Below are 18679 nucleotides of genomic sequence, written 5' to 3' on the forward strand. Positions count from 1 at the left end.
AAAATTGCAAAAGGCCACCAAACATCTCAATTTTATTCAATTACACACTGGCAGAGGTGTAGTGCACTCAAAATTCCAGTTTCATTCTGTCTTTATTTGCCATCCTCTTGTTCTTGTATTTTTTTCTTGCAGTTACCTCTTTAAAAGTTCTCTGGGCTTTTTTGATGGTTCCAAAATCTAAAACTGCACGTGGTGGAGTCCTCTCAAACAGCCAAAGGGATGCGTGCTGAGTTTAACATCATTGGTGTTGCCTTAAACTCTTTGTGTGCTTTGTCTTTCACCAGCTGTAATTAAAAAGCATTTAATTATGTTTATTGCACTGAAATAAGTGCATTGTGATTAATTTAACAACCTCACAGTTCTTTTCCCATTGCTTTGGTTCAAACTTTTGAGAGGTTTGAGAGGTCTCCACTGTGTGTGTGCAGCATCTCTATAGGTTGGTGTGCAGCAAATGTTAATCTTAGTTTTTCATATGTGAGACATTCGAGTGACTTACTTTGAGTTTTGTGTTTTGTGGATTATTTCCTTGCCCTTCAGCAGAAACTTAATATTTCAAGTGCATTATATTCTTGTAGCCAGAGATTATGAAATTCAAAGGGAGAGGATTGAGCTGGGGCGCTGCATTGGGGAAGGACAGTTTGGAGATGTGCACCAAGGAGTTTACATGAGCCCGGTAAGCCTCATTTTCACACAAAATGAACAACAAAACTTTGCTAGGTTGAAAAAAAAAGAAGAATATTCCTTAGAGGTCTTGGTCTGAATCTTCCAGAACAAATAAAAAATTGATCTAGTGACAATCTTGCTGTCTCTCTCACAACAAAGCCTAATAAATTCCTAGGTTTTTCTGAAATAAAATACAAAATACTTGGACACTGATCCAGCAAAATCCCAATGCACAAGAGTCACCTCAGTGAAACCAGGGAGGTTGGCAGGACTTGTGTAATTTAAGATGATGCTCATGATTTTTTCTAGAAAGACTAAGATTTAAGTTTAAATAGGTCAAAATATTGTGTAAGATAGCAAGAGAAAGCTGCAAAAAAATGGTTGATTTTAACAAAATCCCCTAATAAAATAAATATTTCCTATTAGAATAAATTGTTGGAATTTTTTATAGATTATACAAAAATTCTTGTGGACAGTAATCTAGTTCTAATTTCAGAAACAGCTGGTTAGGTGGCTTAAATAATCTTCAGTGCAATATTTAAGTAAATAAGGATAGATGTTCTGTTTCAGGCAAGTTTGAAGTCTGGTCTGATACTCTTATTTAGAAAGCACATCTGATATACTTCACATTGAGAGAGATTCTTATTTTTCATTTAATTCTGTCCAAGTTAACAGAAGTAACAAGGAGTAATGCTTCACTCACTTGGGGCATGCTGGATAAGTCTAGGGCTCTGTAAAACTAATTAAAGACCCTTTTCTTATGGGCTGTTGTTTTGAAAATGTTAGCTGTCTCCATTCTTTTTTGAGCATTGGAAAATGGATTTTACTCAGGCATTCTTTGTTGAGAGGTTTTAACAATCACCTGTGGATTTATTTTATTAATAAGAATGTACTTCATTTAAGACATTGGGATATGTGAAGGTGAAACAGAACAGTGATGTCATTAAATTTTAATGTTCTGGTCACAGAGTGTAACTTACACTCTCAGAAGGAATCTTAAAATCAATGTAAGCTTAATTCTAATAACATGGTAGTGTACCCTTTTATATGTTCAGCTTGAGTGCAAAAATATAGGGGATATTCCTTGCCTTTTGCTCTGCTAGCTCAAAGCTGAATCTCAAAAATTCCATTTGTCCCTGTTCATTGCACTTGTAAAGTCCTGATTCAGCATCCAACTCTCCAGTATTCCTGAAGGGTCACAGCCAGGCTCAAGTGTAGGGTACTGAATGGAAAATGGGTTTATAGATACAGCATCCTATTGCTCAGCTGTAACAATCCCAGTAAGATTGTCTTTAAAGGCTGGTTAACTGTGGAATTAATCCTAAAGTGTCATTTTAAAAACCATTTCCTGCTCAGTACAGAAAATGTGTCCAGTCTAATACATTCTCACTGGTTTATCTCCTTAGCCAAAACCAAAAGATCAACAAAACCCCAATATCAGGCCTTATCAAACATTTATTTCCAACCAATTGCTGGTTGCAGGCACTGAGAGTCTTCCCTTTGATGCTGCTGTTGGTTTAAGGATATTTCAAAAACTTGATGTTTAACACTGGGAGAGGGATGGATCTGGCAGGCATCCAGAGGTCTCATCCCCATGCTGATTATTCAGTCCTGGTTTCATAAGGGAATAAAATCATGATTTACCATCAGCCTTTTCAGTTAGTTTATGGGCATTTGATGTTTGAGAAAATTATTAGATCAATATTTTCCTGCAAAGTCAACTTGAAGATCTCTTGTGAGCAAATTCGAAAATAGGACACTTCATCCTGCAAAATATAATTACTATTCTAATTCTGGTAATTTTTGTCAGTAAATAGATTTAAAATAGACCAAGCATGAGCAGAGATGGAACGTAATTCTGAATCTTCATTTTCTACTGGCCTTAAAAATTGAATGAGGATATTCATCAGTCCTGTAGCATTTTGAGGAAAGGTTCATGTGTAAATTGCCCATTAAACAATGGACCATTCCCAGTTTCCCACTTGGAAGGAGGACATACAGGTCCTTGAACAAGCCCATTCCTAATGTAAAAGCTTAGTTTTAAAACCCATCCCAACCCATCAAGAACGTCTCATTTCTGGGTATTCAGAGGATGAGAAATCAGATGGGAAAGTCCGTTTGATTTTAAATACAGGTGGTTCTTTGAATCTGGTTTTAAAGTCTTGATCTGACATATGTAAAAATCTTTGTTTTACTTTCCTTTGTAGTCTGAGTTCAAAATTGCAGCCAGTCTTTCCTCTGAAAGAGCCACAAAAAGTCCTTAGTTTGGCTTTCTGGGTTGCTTGCTTGTATAAGCCAAGTGTGGTTTTTAGGCACATATCTCTTTCTTTCCTCTAGTTTTGCCAAATATTGTCAGGAGTTTACCGTCCTCAATAACACAAAAAGTGTTACTATAACACAAAAAGTTTACAGTACTATTCAGTTAAGCTTACCATCTTCTGTCATAATTTTTCCACAATTTAACAAGATTTAAAACAGATTAAATATTTCCAAGATGCATTAGGTGTAAATGCTGTATGCAAGGTGTCTTGATTATAATGGTATTCTAACACTGAAGTTTTCCACATGTAATGTCTCAGCTAAAGGCATTTTATTTAATAGTAATTTCTTCCAAAGTAGTTTTGCCACAATTCTAAGGGCCAACTTTTGGTGGGCAGTTTTTGGTGATTTGTATTTCAGCTACTTCTCAATAATGTTTTTCAGGAAAATCCAGCTATGGCTGTTGCAATCAAAACGTGTAAAAACTGCACTTCAGACAGTGTTAGAGAAAAATTCTTACAAGAAGCCTGTGAGTATTAAGCAACTTCTTTTGGGATCATTTCTGTAACTTCTCCTTGCAAAGATTGCGGCCACCTGTGCCAGAAAATTTTTACACTGCTGTATATATTTTATTAATATATAGCCTGATGTTTTCCCCTCCTACAGCGTGCCAGGGGTACTGCTCTACATCCTTGCATGGCCCATGGGTGTGATCGGATGTGGGTTCTTTGATTTTCCAAATTGAGTGGTGATGTCTTACTCCTGCATGGCTTTAGAATCAGTTTTGGAACATTAGATCGGATCTTCCATTTCCTTCTTTTTCCTTAATGAATTTGAAAACACAGCACTTTCTCCAGATTATTGCCTTGGAAGGTCAGGCAGTTGTGCTTGCTAGAAATGTTGTGTCCAAGAGAGATATGCTTTGAAAATTCAGAATTTAAATATATGCTAGAATAGTCCATTTTCCTAAATAATTGCCCACAAGTGTTGCATTCCCCAGGCAGCACATTTCATGTGTGGAGGAAGGCTTTTTGTTGGAGTGAATAGGAACAGAAACTTTTTAAAGAACATTAAAGTTACCGATTCCTCTATTGTTCGGTTTTGCAAGCAAATTAAGATATGGCACTTAAGCCTTAATTTTTGCCTGTTATTCCCTACTGTTGTGTACCTCTAAATGTTGTAATGGTATTGTATTTTATCAGTAAAGTAATTGGTTGTGGTCAGATGTTACAGTATATTTTATTCACTCTTCCTTTATTCAAGGAGCTTTTTCAGCTTGTTCAGAAGACCTGTGGTAATAGCTAATAGAGTCTCATTTTTGAATGTCAGATATTTTGTAAATTACTGTAATTTTTTCCATTGCATTTCTATCTGTTGGAGCAGTAAATACCATTGCTTACAGTAATAATTCAGCAGTCACAAGGTAGGCTGCTGTCTCCTGGTAATGTAGAAAATAATTGCTCATTGAATGCTCCTTATTATGCTTCAAGTTTAACAGATTAGGAAATGCTGCTGTAGTCGACACATAAATAGTACTTTTCAATTTTGATTTAGTAGTTTTGCCATTCCTTCTTTCTCTTTTTCATTCCATTTCCCATCTGTTGCCTTTGTCTTGTGTTCAGATTGCAAATTTGCTCAGAACAGTTGCTTACTTCACTGAATAAATACATTTATTTCCTAATATTTTAATGTTAGGAATATTAAGATATTTTGAGGTTTGACTGTGGTGGAGTTTTCAATTCTGAAAAAGATTTAGCAGCTGTTATTGCCTGTATGACATTTCACCATGTTATTTATTCCCTTTTATTAATGTTTTAAGCTATGTCAATGATAGGGATGTTTGCTTTATTGCATTTTTTCCCTGTATTATTCATAACAGTAACATTTTAAAGAATATATTGTCTCCCATAAAGTTTTTTTTTCAAGAAGATATGTTACTAAACTATTATAATTTTTTGTCTTATAAACATGATTGTCCTAGGGGGAGTTGCTGTGTATCCATGTGCAGAAGTAGATAATTCAGAGCTCATCAGAATAGAAATCCAAAAACACCTCCTGGTTTTAGCTTGTGATTGGTGTAAAGCAGAAGAAAATGGGTTTTATTCTTGCTAACTTGAGGCAGACTTTGCTGTTTGGTAATTCCTGTGTATTTGTGCTGGCACTACAAACTGCAAGTGTGGAGGAGATGCTGCTGGAGGGTCAAATGAGGGATGTTTGTCAAGGACACAGAAAGGGTGGTTTTGCCATGCCTGTGTTGGAAGAGATTCTGCTCCTCTGTGGTGAGACCCCCCTGCAGAGCTGCACCCACTCTGGGATCCCCAGCACAGGAGGGACCTGCTGCTGTTGGAGCAGGACCAAGGGCTGGAGCATCTCTGCTCTGAGCCAGCCTGGGAGAGCTGAAGTTGTTCCCCCTGCAGAAGGGGAAGGCTTTGGGGGGACCTTGGAGGGGCTTCCAGTGCCTAAAGGATGCCCACAGGAAAGATGGGGAGGGACTCTTGATCAGGGAAGGCAAGGATAGGACCAAGGGTGATGGGTTTACCTGAAAGAGGACAGGTTAAATTTGATTTTAGGATCAATTCTTTGATGAGGTGGTGAGGCCCTGGCACAGGTTGCCCAGAGAAGCTGTGGCTGCCCCATCCTTGGAGGTGTTCAGCACCAGGATGGATGGGGCTTGGGGACACCAAGCTGGACGATGTCGTTGCCCAAGGCAGGGGGATTGGAACTGGTTGGTCTTGCTGGTCCCTTCCAACCCAAACCATTCTGTGATTCGTGTGTCATACTGCATAAAATGTACTGTGGCTGTGCTACCAGGACTGAAAGTAACTTCATGGAAAATAAAATTATGTAATGATTAAATAAGATTTTTGTCTATATCATAATCTGGCAAACATGTTTTTACCAGTAATTGAATTATACAGACTGATTTTATCTCCTCTTCCAGTAGAAAGGCACAGATTGACTAGTTGTGCACTGGTTTGACAGGTTATTTTATTAACTTAGGTTATGTTTATAACCAGATCCAGGGCTGAGAGGCAGAGCCTGACCTGACTGCCACCTTCCACAGCAGTTTGCATTTTTGTGAGTGGAGAACAGCACAGCTCAAGTAATCAGTGTTTCTACCTGCCCTCAGCACATGGAAAGACCAGAAATTACTGCTTGCAACAGTTGTTTGAAGTCCTGTGATTATCTTCTTTGCTCATGGGCTAAATGCTTAACCAACAGGGTTTTATTATTTTTAAAAAAGGTTTTATATAATGCACTGAATTCTTTGACTTCCTTTTCAGTGACAATGCGTCAGTTTGATCACCCTCACATTGTGAAGCTCATTGGGGTTATTACAGAAAACCCAGTCTGGATAATCATGGAGCTCTGTACTCTTGGAGAGGTATGAGAAATCCTCATGCAGCTCTGGTCTCCTCTCTTCTAGCTCACATGAAAGGCTAAAAAAACACTTCACAATACTAACACATGCTATCAAGCATGATATCATACTCCTTTTCAGAGTTATGGACTCAGAAACAGGAGTGACAGCTTTTGACCTTCTCCACCAGGGCAACTGCATCACCTCATTCCAGAGTGATTTAGTCAGAGTTCTCAGAGCATTCAATTGCAGTTCCAGAGTGAGAGCATGACCTTTGTCAAGATGATAATAATGTGATAATCAGTTAAACAGCATTTGCAAACATACCTTCCAGAAGTAAACTGTACATCTTACATTCTTCCTGAGTAATGCTGCATTTCTCCTTGAAACGTTGAATTTCTTATGCTGTTTTTGTTTGGGTTTTTTTCCTGTAGAATGTCTGCAGCAGGGGCCCTATATAAGATGACTTCCCTCATTATTATGTTTTTTGGATGAATGCTTTAAAGAAAACTAGATCTCACTTTTTATAATTGATTAGTTATCTTTGAGCCACATTTCTAAAAATGTGAGCTGCAAGAATATTTCTATACAACATTATATAATTGTTATTGCAATTATCAAACTGCAGTACATTTTCCTCAAAAAATAGGAGGATAGGAGGGATGGATAGAAAAACCTGTAGTGGAGAAGTTATTTTCTGTCAATAGATTTCCTTTCCAGTGCCCAAATCACTTTTCAAAGCCTTGTTTTGATCTATAAGGACACTCTAGTGCCACCTTCCAGTAGGTTCTGCCTGCCTTGTGCTGGGAATAGAGCTGACAAATATTCTGCACTGATAGTGGCCACTCTGAGCTAAATACAGTTGTTTTAGCACATGTAGGTTAAACTAATTATTAAAATTAATGCTTCTAAAACATTAAAAATATTGAACAAAGTTAAGTAAAATTATTGAATAAAATATTAAAACAATATTGATCAATCTATGTTTGGGTTGGCCAGGTCCTGGTCAGTTCTGAAGTGATTTAGGTCATAAATGAAGGCTGCTCTCAAGGATAGAAAAAAACGAAAAAGTCCGAGAGTGCTTCACTGTGGAACAGCCACAGGAGATGCTTTTGAAAAGGAGACTGGAAAGAATGCACAAAATTGCATTTATTTTTTTAGTTTAACAGTTTTCATGTAGAAAAACTGCTTGAATTCTAAGGCAGAGTCACAATTCTCCATGGAAAGTGGTTTTCTTTTCCTCATCCAGCCTTTAAAGCTAGGAAGTCATGCCTACTGATACTCACGTAAACTTCACAATTTGAAGTATGCCTTTTTAAGCTTTATTTTCTTGTCCTAATTTCTTTCTCATTTTTCCTCCTTGGTGCAAAAAGCTGAGGTCGTTTTTGCAAGTAAGGAAGTACAGCTTGGACCTGGCCTCTTTGATACTCTATGCTTACCAGCTTAGCACAGCTCTTGCCTACTTAGAGAGCAAAAGATTTGTACATAGGTAAGACTTCATACATATTTATCTGTGCCTGTATTTTTATATGTCACTGCTCTTAAAATTTTAAGGAGTGTCATTTTTGCAGAGGTTTCCACTAAAATTACACCCTTTTCAAGGGTGACACCTGCTGGCTCACGCCTGGATTGACTTGGAGCTGGTGCCAGATTTCAATCAGAATAATTTTCAGTTGTTGCTTTGTGGTTACGGTATTTTTTCAAGCTGTGAGTCAACTGTAATCATTCAAATATAGAAAAGGAAAACAAGGGCAGATGGCTTCTTAAGTAAAGAGGAGGGGAAATAAAATATTTATAAAATACAAATACTTGCTTAACCAGAAAATGAACCTAATCTTCCTTCACCGTGTGTTTTGAATTTTACTCCCTTGAATGTGAACATGAGATTCTAGTGAGAAGAGACTGACTTCAACCTCTTATTGTGTGCAACTAAGGGTTCACAAAACTCCACTTATGAAGTAAAATTAATTTTAAACTCAAGCAATTCACTTATGTTTAAATACTGAGTATGTAATTCTGTACATGTGTTGTGGTAATGTATAAGCAAACACTTGCATGTAAAGTAATAGCTATACATAGATACATAGATATTTATGTTAAAATATATAAATAACAAAGGGAGAGAAAAGGAGGCTCGGGGGGATCTTATTCTCTGCATTGAGAACTTGAGTTCCTGACTAGAAAACCTCCTATGGGACTGCAATCCTAAACCAGTTCCTTACCTTTGCAGGGCAGGAGATAAATTTTCTTTGGGTGATGATACCTCACCACTTCATGTTTTAAAGTTACTAGAAATACTATTTCTTCTGTTTGGCAGGGATATTGCTGCTAGAAATGTGCTGGTATCTACCACAGACTGTGTGAAATTGGGTGACTTTGGTTTATCCCGATACATGGAAGACAGTACTTACTACAAAGGTGAGATGGCCTCTGGATCCCTCTTGCAGGCCACTGAAAACACAGTTGCTTCTCACATTGTTGAGGAATTAACCAGATTTCCTTGGCCTAGCTGGTGCATTTGTATAAAAAGGCAAGTTATTCAACACTTAGTTAATGGCAGTAAATTCCTATGTGTGATTAAGAAGAAGGATCACAAGGTGTGATTTAAGGTGCAAAAAATATCAAATTCACATGTAAGTATAGATGAATGCTAAGTTGGTGTTGTCATTGTATGCTGCATACTTCAGATGCCATTGGACATGGGAGACTCAGTACAAACCTGCCTTTGAAGCCTGCTTTTGCCTCATTTTGTATGGAATACTGAGCTTTGGTGTCTCCAGCAGCTGAGAGATGTCCTGCAGTGTCTGATAGATGGGAAATGGGAAATGCAGCAGGAAAATAAAGATTGCATGTTGGGTACCAAACAATAGCATGCCAAAGCTGGTGTATATTATTAAACCATGACTACATAAATCTCATCTTTAATATTTTTCTGATTTCATGTATTTTAAATTATCCATTATCTGTCCCCTTACACTCCGTTGTGTTTCCTCATTGTATTTGTCTCACTTTGCTGAACTGCAATTTATCTTTTTAATTGCTAAGAGGGGAAATAATTTTGATGTGATCATTTCTTGGTGTGTTTTGGGGTTTGTTATTGGGTCTTTAAGGGAGCTTTGGGGGATTATTATTATTATTATTTTGGGTTTTGTTGGTTCATTTTCCATGTAATGTAAAGCCAAACAGCTTATATATCGATATTTGAAATACTACACTGGAGATTGGTTTTTCCTATGAATTATTCACTGGGAACAGAATCTATTTTTGAGCTCTGCAGTGGGGATAACAGCCTGCTCTCTCTTGCCTTCCCTGTAGCTTCCAAAGGAAAATTACCCATCAAATGGATGGCTCCAGAGTCCATCAATTTCCGACGGTTTACGTCAGCTAGTGATGTGTGGATGTTTGGTAAGTGAAAACCAAGTGGGGAGGATTCTTTATGTCCTCTTGGATAAGTCCAGTGTTCATTTTGACTGCTATAAATGATAATTTCCAAATATTTGTCACAGTTTTGACTATGCATTCTGAAAATCCAGTTTCTTCCAGCGTGTTTTCCACCTCTGTATTTTTCTTTCCTTTTTCTGCCCAATAAGCCTGAATTTTCATGAGCTTTTTTACCTCTAGTAAGAAGCTGACAGAAATGAAGATGCAAGGAAATTAGTTCATAGTTATGACAGAGGTTATTTTTGTCTCTTGGTTTTAGTTTGGCTTTTTGTGTTATACAATTATTATTTGCTCTTTCTCTGTTATATTTCAACTTTTTTTTATGTTGATAAACATTTCTTTGCTTAATGTGCAGTCATCCTATGAGATACCCAATTTCCAGATCCTTAATTCTAGATTCCCACTTAATTTGTCTTTTATAGCTCCTGGCCTCCTACAAAATACAACCAGAAGCTCATTAAATATAAGGGTAAATGGACATATCCTGAAATTTCAGTCTTTTTTCCCAAATATACATAATTTTATATGAATCTGATGTTCTGTGCTCCAACTGGCACTGACTGCTGGCCTGTACAGACAACACAAACTGTGTTAGGGAACAAAAGTGATGGGAATTGAAATAAGAACAGGACAGTCAAGTAATAATTCACCTTTACAATTTAAAATCTGAATGTTTTTAAGTGAAGAGTTTATAATCGTTTGAAGAAAACTCTAGTACTGTCAGAGTTAGAAAAATAAAGCCTATGGAACATTTTGGCCAATTCTAAAGTATCAGACCATGTTCTTTTAATGCAGTTTCAATAGAAACTGGTTCATTGCACATTTTCAGCACAAAAAATGTGGATCAGTGCCAACCCTAAAAACCCTTAAAGTGCAAATGCAGCCTACATGTCAGAACAAGTCAGTTGGAAGAAGGAGTCAGAGGGAAAAGCAAACACATTCTGCCTCATAAGAGAGGAGATTTGAATATGAGCAAGCAGTGGTTTAGGGAAGGTAAAAGACTGTGTGAGCCAGCTGTGGGTCACTCTGCCTCATCAGTAGGTGAGGCTGGTGCTGTGTCTGTGATCCTGCTGCAGTCACTCCTCTGCTGCAGGTAAGTCCAAACCAAGTCCCTGGTGATACATTTTGGAAGAAATTGCATTATTAGTACAAAACTGGGGTTTGTTTCTCTTTTGGCAGCTCTCATTGTTTGCTCAGAGTGAAGATGGTGTGTTTGTGTGTGTTCCTCAGGTGTGTGTATGTGGGAGATCCTCATGCACGGGGTAAAGCCCTTCCAGGGCGTGAAGAACAATGATGTGATTGGGCGGATCGAGAACGGCGAGCGGCTCCCGATGCCTCCAAACTGCCCTCCCACCCTCTACAGCCTTATGACCAAGTGCTGGGCCTACGACCCCAGCAGGAGACCCAGGTTTACTGAACTTAAAGCACAACTCAGGTAGGGTTTGACTTCTGAGAGGTCATTTCCTTTGTTCAGAAATACTTCTTTTTGCTTAATCTTCTGTTACAGTGTTTTGGTCCTGTGGAAAACACGAGGCACGGTGTTTGGAGTTTTTATCTTCATATGGCCAGGTTGTTGCTGGTATTTGGGAAAACTGGGCTTCATCTGGTAGAGAAAATGAGATGAGGCAGTAAATTCAAATAAGTGGAAATATGAATCACCTCCTTTTTCGCCCAAGAAAAACTTCACGTTTTACTAGCAATTTGCTTATAATTTTAGCTACAGTCCTTGGGAAAGGAGGTTAAAATAATTTAGTGATTATTTAAAGAAACATTCTATGGGCTTTTGGGGTAGAGATGTATCTTAAATGAAGCATCAGGTGAATGCTGTTGGAATTTACTTTCATGACATGTAGCACAGTGGTTGCACAGTCAGAGCTGTCACAGGGCAATTACAGAACCTGCAGTAAATGCAGCATAACAGACAGAAATTCCTCTGCCTTTTGTAAACCAGGATATAAACTACCTTTGTGTTTATCTTGGAATGAGTGTGAGCACACACCTTGCAGACCAGTCTAAATTCACACCTTAGTTTATTCTGCAGTAATATATTCCAGTGTCCCTATCACCATTTCACCAGCCCCAAAGTGGGAGGGATAGTTAAGCTTTGAAACATCACTGAGATAATGTGCAGGCACATTTGATATTTGTGACCAAATTGTTTCACAAAAGTTGTGACTTTTGGATTTCGTGACTGCTCAGGATTTATTTTGCATAAGTCAGTACAAGCTTTGAGTAACACTTAGGTTTGGCTCACTGACAATCCACACTGGGAATTCTTGTAGTTCATTGTTGAATTCTTTGGGTTTACTTCAGGCTTTGTTTCCAAGTTGTGCTTTGTGGCATGTTTTATTTTCATAGTATTATGTTTTTGCTGTCACTGAAGGTTATTGGTTTAAGATAATTCACTGGTGGTTAAAATGAGAGACAATTTGAATGTAATTATGATGCTATCTCAGAGCTGCTGTATGGAGAACTGGAAGACCTTAAAGCTTTTTCCTATTTTTTAAAATTGCATACAGTTCCACCATCTGTTTCTCTGGGAGTTCCTGTGTAGACTAGTAATTTGTAGAACTAAAGAAAGATGTGACCCTTCTCACAGGTAACTTCTCATCCTCTTCACTGTGTGGAGTTAACACAAACACAAAAAGAAGAATGTCAGGGCTGGGTAGGGATTGCAAGAAAAAGATGTGACACAGTTGTGTTATTTGGGTAATAGGGGGAAATTGGCAATTCACTTGCTTTTTGTCTGTTTTTGGCTCTGAAAGTACAGGATGATTGGTAATTTGCAGCCAGGTTGGACTGTTAACTTAAAGCTGGTTGGCACAGATGAGAATGAAGCCCTTAAACAAGTGACTGGAAGGTGGCTGTGGTGTGTAAAGCCAAGTATGGAGAGTATCTCACCGGGAAGGAAAGAAGGAAAGACGATGAGTAAATCCAGGGTGTGCCCAGGAGCCTGGCTCTCCTCAGAACCAGCACTCAGGGCATGCAGCAAGGCAGGGTCTCGTTGGTTACACATCCAAATGTTTCCCAGTGTGCTTGGGTGAGCTCTGGAACAGGTCACCCAGAAAGACTCTGGAATTTCCATGCTGGCACATGTGCAGATTTTGATTGGAAAAGGCTCAGAGCACCTGGCCCTTGCTGTGTAGGGAGTCCAGCTTCACCAGGAGATCAGACTTGAGAGCTCCAGGCACCCCTTCCAGCTCATTCTGCATGAAAAGTGCACCCAGTGTGGAGGGGTGTTTGCTCCTCTGGTCATGCTGGGAGATTTGAAGCATTGTTTACAGGGCAACCTCTCTCCTGGGGTTACTGCAACCCTAAAATCCAGTTTTCACTCTGTTCCCACCAAAGCAGGGAACTTTCTGCCACACCAAACTGGTGACCTTTATCTCCCAAATTTAGGCAGCATGGTTGTCCTTGGGGCTGCTTTGGGCTGCTCCAGACAGAGCCAGTCTCTCACTGGAAAGGTTGCCAGTTCCCTGATGATGAGGCAGTCTCAGGCAGCTAGGGAGGATTTGGTTTCAGAACTCAAATTCCCATGAACTTGCAAAAACAAGCTATTTCCCTGGTGGCCTATCCCTGTGGTGTTGCTGCTGCTGCTCGTTCTGGATGCTGTCCAGAGTAGTCTCTTCAAGCTGAGAGCAGACTGGATGTTTGTTTGGAGCCAGATACAGCACTGCAGCATTCATTCCTCTCTGGTTTAATGAAAAAAACCTCCATGGCTTTGGGAAAAATCTTGTGCATCTGGAATAGCATTGATGGGAGCATAAGCATTTCATGTGCTCTCTGTTATTTGGTGCTTTCCCATAGTAACAGCTGCTTTACCCAAACTGAATTTGCAGCTGATTGTGCAAGGCAAAGGTGCTGATTTCTGCACAATTTATGCACTGTTATTTGTTGCTACATATGAATTTAAGTACTGTTATTAGGGTAGTAATTTTATAGCATTTGATCTGTCTGAAGTGGATGTGGTTGAGTCAGTCTTCCCAGCAAACACAGAAACAAATGGGTGGATTGTGGATTTCCAAATGCAGTTTATCCTCACATTCCAAGTCCCTTTTTCAAGTGGTGGAGGGGGGTTAAAAGTCAGACTAGGTCAGGGCAGTGAGGTGCTACCCTGCTACTCCTGCAATTCTGGCTTGGTCAGAATTAGAATAAAGGATTTTTTTTGGTTTTTTAATTGGGAAGTGTGTGTTGCCTTGTTGGTTTTGTGTAGAAGAGATTCTTTGTCTTGCAGTACATGGTAAATAATATAAAAGGATTTAAAGTTTAAACTTTCAAATTAATGTAATTTCATGACATTTTTCATTGTCTTGGAACAAATTTTGTTTGAAGTACCTTTAATAAACCCTCTCAGTTACAAATAGCAAAACAAGGAGCAGTTGTGTCATTGCAGAGGGTGAGAGTATCACTGTGGCCCATTTTTGGTCACAGGTTTTAAAGAATGCTTCACCCCACTGGCATCCTGGGGCTGCAGGTCACATTGAAACAGCTCTAAAAAGAATGGGGAGAGGGGAAAAGAGACAGATGCTATGCTTTTAAAGTCTGGTTTTATGACAACAGTGAGATACTTAACTCATGAGAGCTGGACTTGAGCCTTTTTGTTACTGCATTTGATATAGATCATGAAATGTTGCTTGTAAATGAAAATTGGTAAGGGTGAGGGCAGTTTGAGTCTTCTTTTGTGGCATTCTGACCAAAAAGAGACTGTAACACATACTTCAAGGCTACTTTTGCAGCCTTCACATGATGGAGGCTGCAAAATGCTTTGCTGTTCTGGTCTTTGCCTGTGACCATTAAGAATAGTCCATAATCCATATAAAAACGCTTTCATTTTAGAACAGTATGTGCAAGTATGTTCCTCTGCATCCAGCTTTGTATTTCTGGTGGCAGAGGGAAAGAAAGAAGCTGCTTTTTGGAGGTCAGCACTTCATGTAGGTTCCGACACCACTGTAGCCAGAGACACTGGAACTGCTGTGCCTTTTGGAATATGAGGATGCAGTTTAGTATTTTAAATATTCCTACACTGAAGTTCCCCATAAATGTTTCTTTTTTGCTGTCAAAGGCCAATTTCAGTAAAAAAGTTCCTCGTAAATTAAGTAAGTTTATCAATTATGCAAACTTTTAATAGTTGAGATTTTTCTTCAGCCTTCACCTCGCCAAGAAGTTGAGTTAAATTTGTCTGTGCTACCTCAAGGTTTGCTAGGGATAGAATTCTCTGCTTGCTCCTTTTTGCTGCTAAAAATAAGTGCAGTTTGGGAAAATATGCCTAGGTCTGACTTCTCCTGACCTTCTGCAAATTCTAATAAACTGTTCAGAGAACTTGAGCAGCTGCACTGAGGAAACGTCAAAAATATCTCTTGGCACTCTCTTACTTCATCCATAGACCGGTCTTCCCTTTGTGAAAACAAAGATCTTTCTGTGAGTAATTTCTATTCCTTGTGGTTTTTTCGAGTAGAGCTTCTCTGAGGCATTTCTATTTTATATTCTTGTCAGCAGAATCAAGGGCATCCAAGTACAGATGCTGCTGCAGCCCATCAGCCTCTGGCCAGGCTGCTCTGGGCTGCTGGGAAAGAACCTCCTGATGGCACAGGCAGTGGGAGAGCAGGGAGGATGAACTGCAGTTGTAAGGCAAAAAGCTGAGCCTGTGTTAAGGAAAAGAAGTAATTTCAAAAGAAGTTTGTCATTTCTGGTGGTACAAGCTGGTGGTGTTGCACACTGGGGCACCAGAGATAAAATGGCTTTGATAGCAAAGCAGAGAGAGGTATTGGGGTTTCATTCCTTTTTATGGAAAACCAGGACTGTGCTGTGACAAATTCCACACAATTCCAAATTGTCAATAAGCCATCTCTAAATTTAGCCAGCTACTACCAGCCAACTCTACTCTAATTCTTTTGCTCAGATTAGAGCAACTGCTGTATCAACAGCTTGGTTAAAAACTTACATTTTATTCATTTCTCATTCATTAATCTGGGCAAATTTTTTTGGGGTCCTGTTTTGTTGTTTGTGGGTTTTTTTAATCCTGAGATCTTGTCTTGAAAGATGATAATCATGGCTCATGGCTGTGGCTGCATGTTGGCTGCTTTCTCATGCTGCATAAAAACACAGGATACCTGAAGTGTGAAATAGCTTTAAAGCAGGGGTTTTGTGCCAGTTCTTCATGGGTTCAGGCAGAAAATACTGCATTTTCCTTATTCTGAAGGAAGAGAGAGGTAAAATAGAAGGATTCTCTCTTCAGTCCCTCTGTTAGGCTGTAACTGTGTTTCCATGGTAGTTCTAGCAGGGTGACTTTTGCAAATAACTTTCCTGATTTTGCTTTTGTTCCACATTCTTGTGTTGCTTCAGCAATGATGGATTGAAATTGCAGCAATAGTTATAAACTTGATTTAGCTGCAGTGAGACAAGATGACTTGTCTGCTTTTTAGAAGTGGCATAGTTTGGGGTTTTTTTGGCTGAGTAAGGAAAAGCAAAGTTCTTGTCTCCAGCAGGAATTTATTCTTGAAATAAGCAGTGAAGTTCCACGATGAGAACAGATTGCTGGAGTTGATCTCATCCCCTGAATGAGTAATTCTGGGTGGCTGTTTAGCAGACTGAACAGGAGATTATAAACTCAGAGCTAAGCTTTGTTTCTGGAAACTCCTGAGTGATAAAGAAGCTGGAGTAGCTCCTCCACAGGATTGTCTTTACCCTGGGGACAGTGATATGGAAATAATCTGCCCTGCTCACATCTCCAGACTGTCCGCGTAGCGTGCGGCTCCAAGGAATTGGCAGCTCCCTCTTTCAAAGCTCCTCTCTGAGTCTTTTTCAAATGGCAAATATCCAACATTAATAAGCCACATAGCAGAGCTGGGAGGAGGCTGGCTGTGGGGGCAGCAGGAGCACGTTCAGCTTCAAACAGGCTTTTTAATAGTCAGAACAGTGGTAAGTAGCAAACTGGTTTTACTACTGTCTTGTACTTTGTGAAAATGCAGCCTTTTGACCTGAATGCTTAGAAGCTGAGTGAATACTGTCAGATCTTTCTGTTTTGCTAAATTGCTTGGCTGAATGTGCCTGGTTAGTCTAAAATGTAAGAGCTGAAGAAGTATTTTTGACTGCTTTCTTTAAAAAAGAAAAAAAAAAAAACAGTGATCTGAAGCTCTTGAGTTTCAGTAAAGAACATTTTCGGTTTGTTTTGAACCTTTGCAGCAGTTCAGTGTAATATTTTCTTGTGAAGATTAAGCTTTCATGCAAGTAAGTGCTTGATTGATTGTCTTTGAGGACTTCTCTGTGTAATTGCACATAAAAAGAACTGTTATGGAAAAAAAAAATCGTGTGTGAGATCAACTACAGCTTTCTGAAAATTTGATGCTGTTTTCATTGTTAAAAACATCCTGCTAATCCTACAGAAATATTTCTTCCTGATACTGGTTTTCAGACCCAAAGCCAGTGTAAGTAAAATAAGTTTGGCTTTCAGTAATTTTATAGCATTTCAAGTTGGTACTGTTTATTAGTCTGAAAAATGCAAGAGCTGGGGGGAGAGGTTTGTTAGTCACTGAAACTGGAGTTTTGCTTGATTGCAATATGTTTTCCTTAGTACAATACTGGAGGAAGAGAAGCTGCAGCAAGAAGAACGAATGAGAATGGAATCCAGGCGACAAGTCACGGTGTCCTGGGACTCAGGAGGATCAGATGAAGCTCCTCCCAAGGTAGCTAAGACTTCAAATTACTTGTGTTTAACAAAAAACAAACATAAACTTTCTTTTTATTCCGTTTCTTTCTTCAAAGCCTGCCCTGCTGGGTTGGTTCAAACCACGGCATTTTGGCCAGTTCTGTCCCCATCTGGGAATCTTTGCCTGAAATGACCCAGCTCTGCTTGAACTGTGCTTAGAAGCTTTATTGATAAGATTTTCTGTTTATAATATTTGTAAGATTCTCTGTTTCTACTTGAAATTGTAAAAGACACCCATATCTGCCACAAAACTGTCTCGTGGCTGTTACTTTTCCTTGTTGCTTGTAGCACTCCTGTAAATTGTTGGCTAATGAGCTCTCAGGCCAGCATGAAGTTTATTTATAACACATTAGTGACAGGACAGAAGTCAGCTAATTGCATTTTCCTTCTTCTGGACAGAAAATTAAGGCTTTGTTTCCAAGGAACATACGTGGTTTAGTTTCCATTTCATTTTCATTTCTGTCCTGTTTGGATGTCACTGATGGGTTCTGCAGCTGTGGGAGTCCAACCTCACCAGTTCCCTCTCAGAGTTATTTTTGCAAGTTGTTGCTTGACAGCTCGAGCCTGTATTTTGAAGAATTTAAATTTTGTGCAGTCACCACTGTATTGTCTGTGTCCTGATAGCTTGTGGTGAATTCCTGGAGCTCCCAGGTTCTGGAGCTGATGATAATTCCAGGAGTACTTGTGTGGAACTTTGTGCTGCACAATTCCCCAGCACTCAGAGAAAGGCAACTTTTTGATTGGTTTTGGTTTAAGGGAAGGGTTTGTGTGTGTTTGGGGATTTTGGGGTGTTTTTCTCTCCATTTCCAGGTTGTTGCCTGATAGATTTCTGAGCTTAGTTCTGCATTTTGATGCATTGATGGCAAGCAGGAAATGAGGGCAGTGGAATTGCTGCTTTCATTTCAGAGTTAGAAACAGCAAACAATCCATCAACCTGTTTAGTTATCTGAGATGAATTAGCAGGATTTGGTGTTTATCTAAACAGACAATATTCCAAGTTACAGAAGCAGATAAACTGCATAAATTTGACCAGTATAATGCTTAATTTGAAGTGAGCACCTTTATGTGTGATGTATGAACTGAATGTATGACTTGACCAGAGGTGTGTTAAAAATGCAGTTAATTCTTCCACTGCAGAGAATCTGTTTTGAGGGAGTTGCTATGTCCTTGTAGAAGTACACTGTATTTCTGATGCTGTTGTTGGTTAGGTTTTTTTAGGTTTTAAATGTCTCTTTAATTATTATCTAATT

General features: G+C 39.0%; 1 protein-coding gene across 10 annotated transcripts in view; it reads left to right on the forward strand.

Moving 5' to 3' along the window:
- The window catches only part of PTK2 (protein tyrosine kinase 2), a 187770-nt gene that overhangs the window by 149636 nt on the left and 19455 nt on the right, over positions 1 to 18679 (forward strand). For all 10 annotated transcript variants that reach the window (XM_077781884.1, XM_077781887.1, XM_021532480.3 and 7 more), the window contains 8 exons: positions 576 to 673; positions 3367 to 3451; positions 6207 to 6307; positions 7657 to 7772; positions 8601 to 8701; positions 9599 to 9688; positions 10955 to 11159; positions 17295 to 17406. In XM_077781884.1, the coding sequence (XP_077638010.1) occupies positions 576 to 673; positions 3367 to 3451; positions 6207 to 6307; positions 7657 to 7772; positions 8601 to 8701; positions 9599 to 9688; positions 10955 to 11159; positions 17295 to 17406 (908 nt within the window). The remainder of the gene's footprint in view (positions 1 to 575; positions 674 to 3366; positions 3452 to 6206; positions 6308 to 7656; positions 7773 to 8600; positions 8702 to 9598; positions 9689 to 10954; positions 11160 to 17294; positions 17407 to 18679) is intronic.

Source organism: Lonchura striata, chromosome 1 (genome assembly GCF_046129695.1).
Source record: "Lonchura striata isolate bLonStr1 chromosome 1, bLonStr1.mat, whole genome shotgun sequence".
In the NCBI taxonomy this organism is placed as follows: Eukaryota; Metazoa; Chordata; class Aves; order Passeriformes; family Estrildidae; genus Lonchura; species Lonchura striata.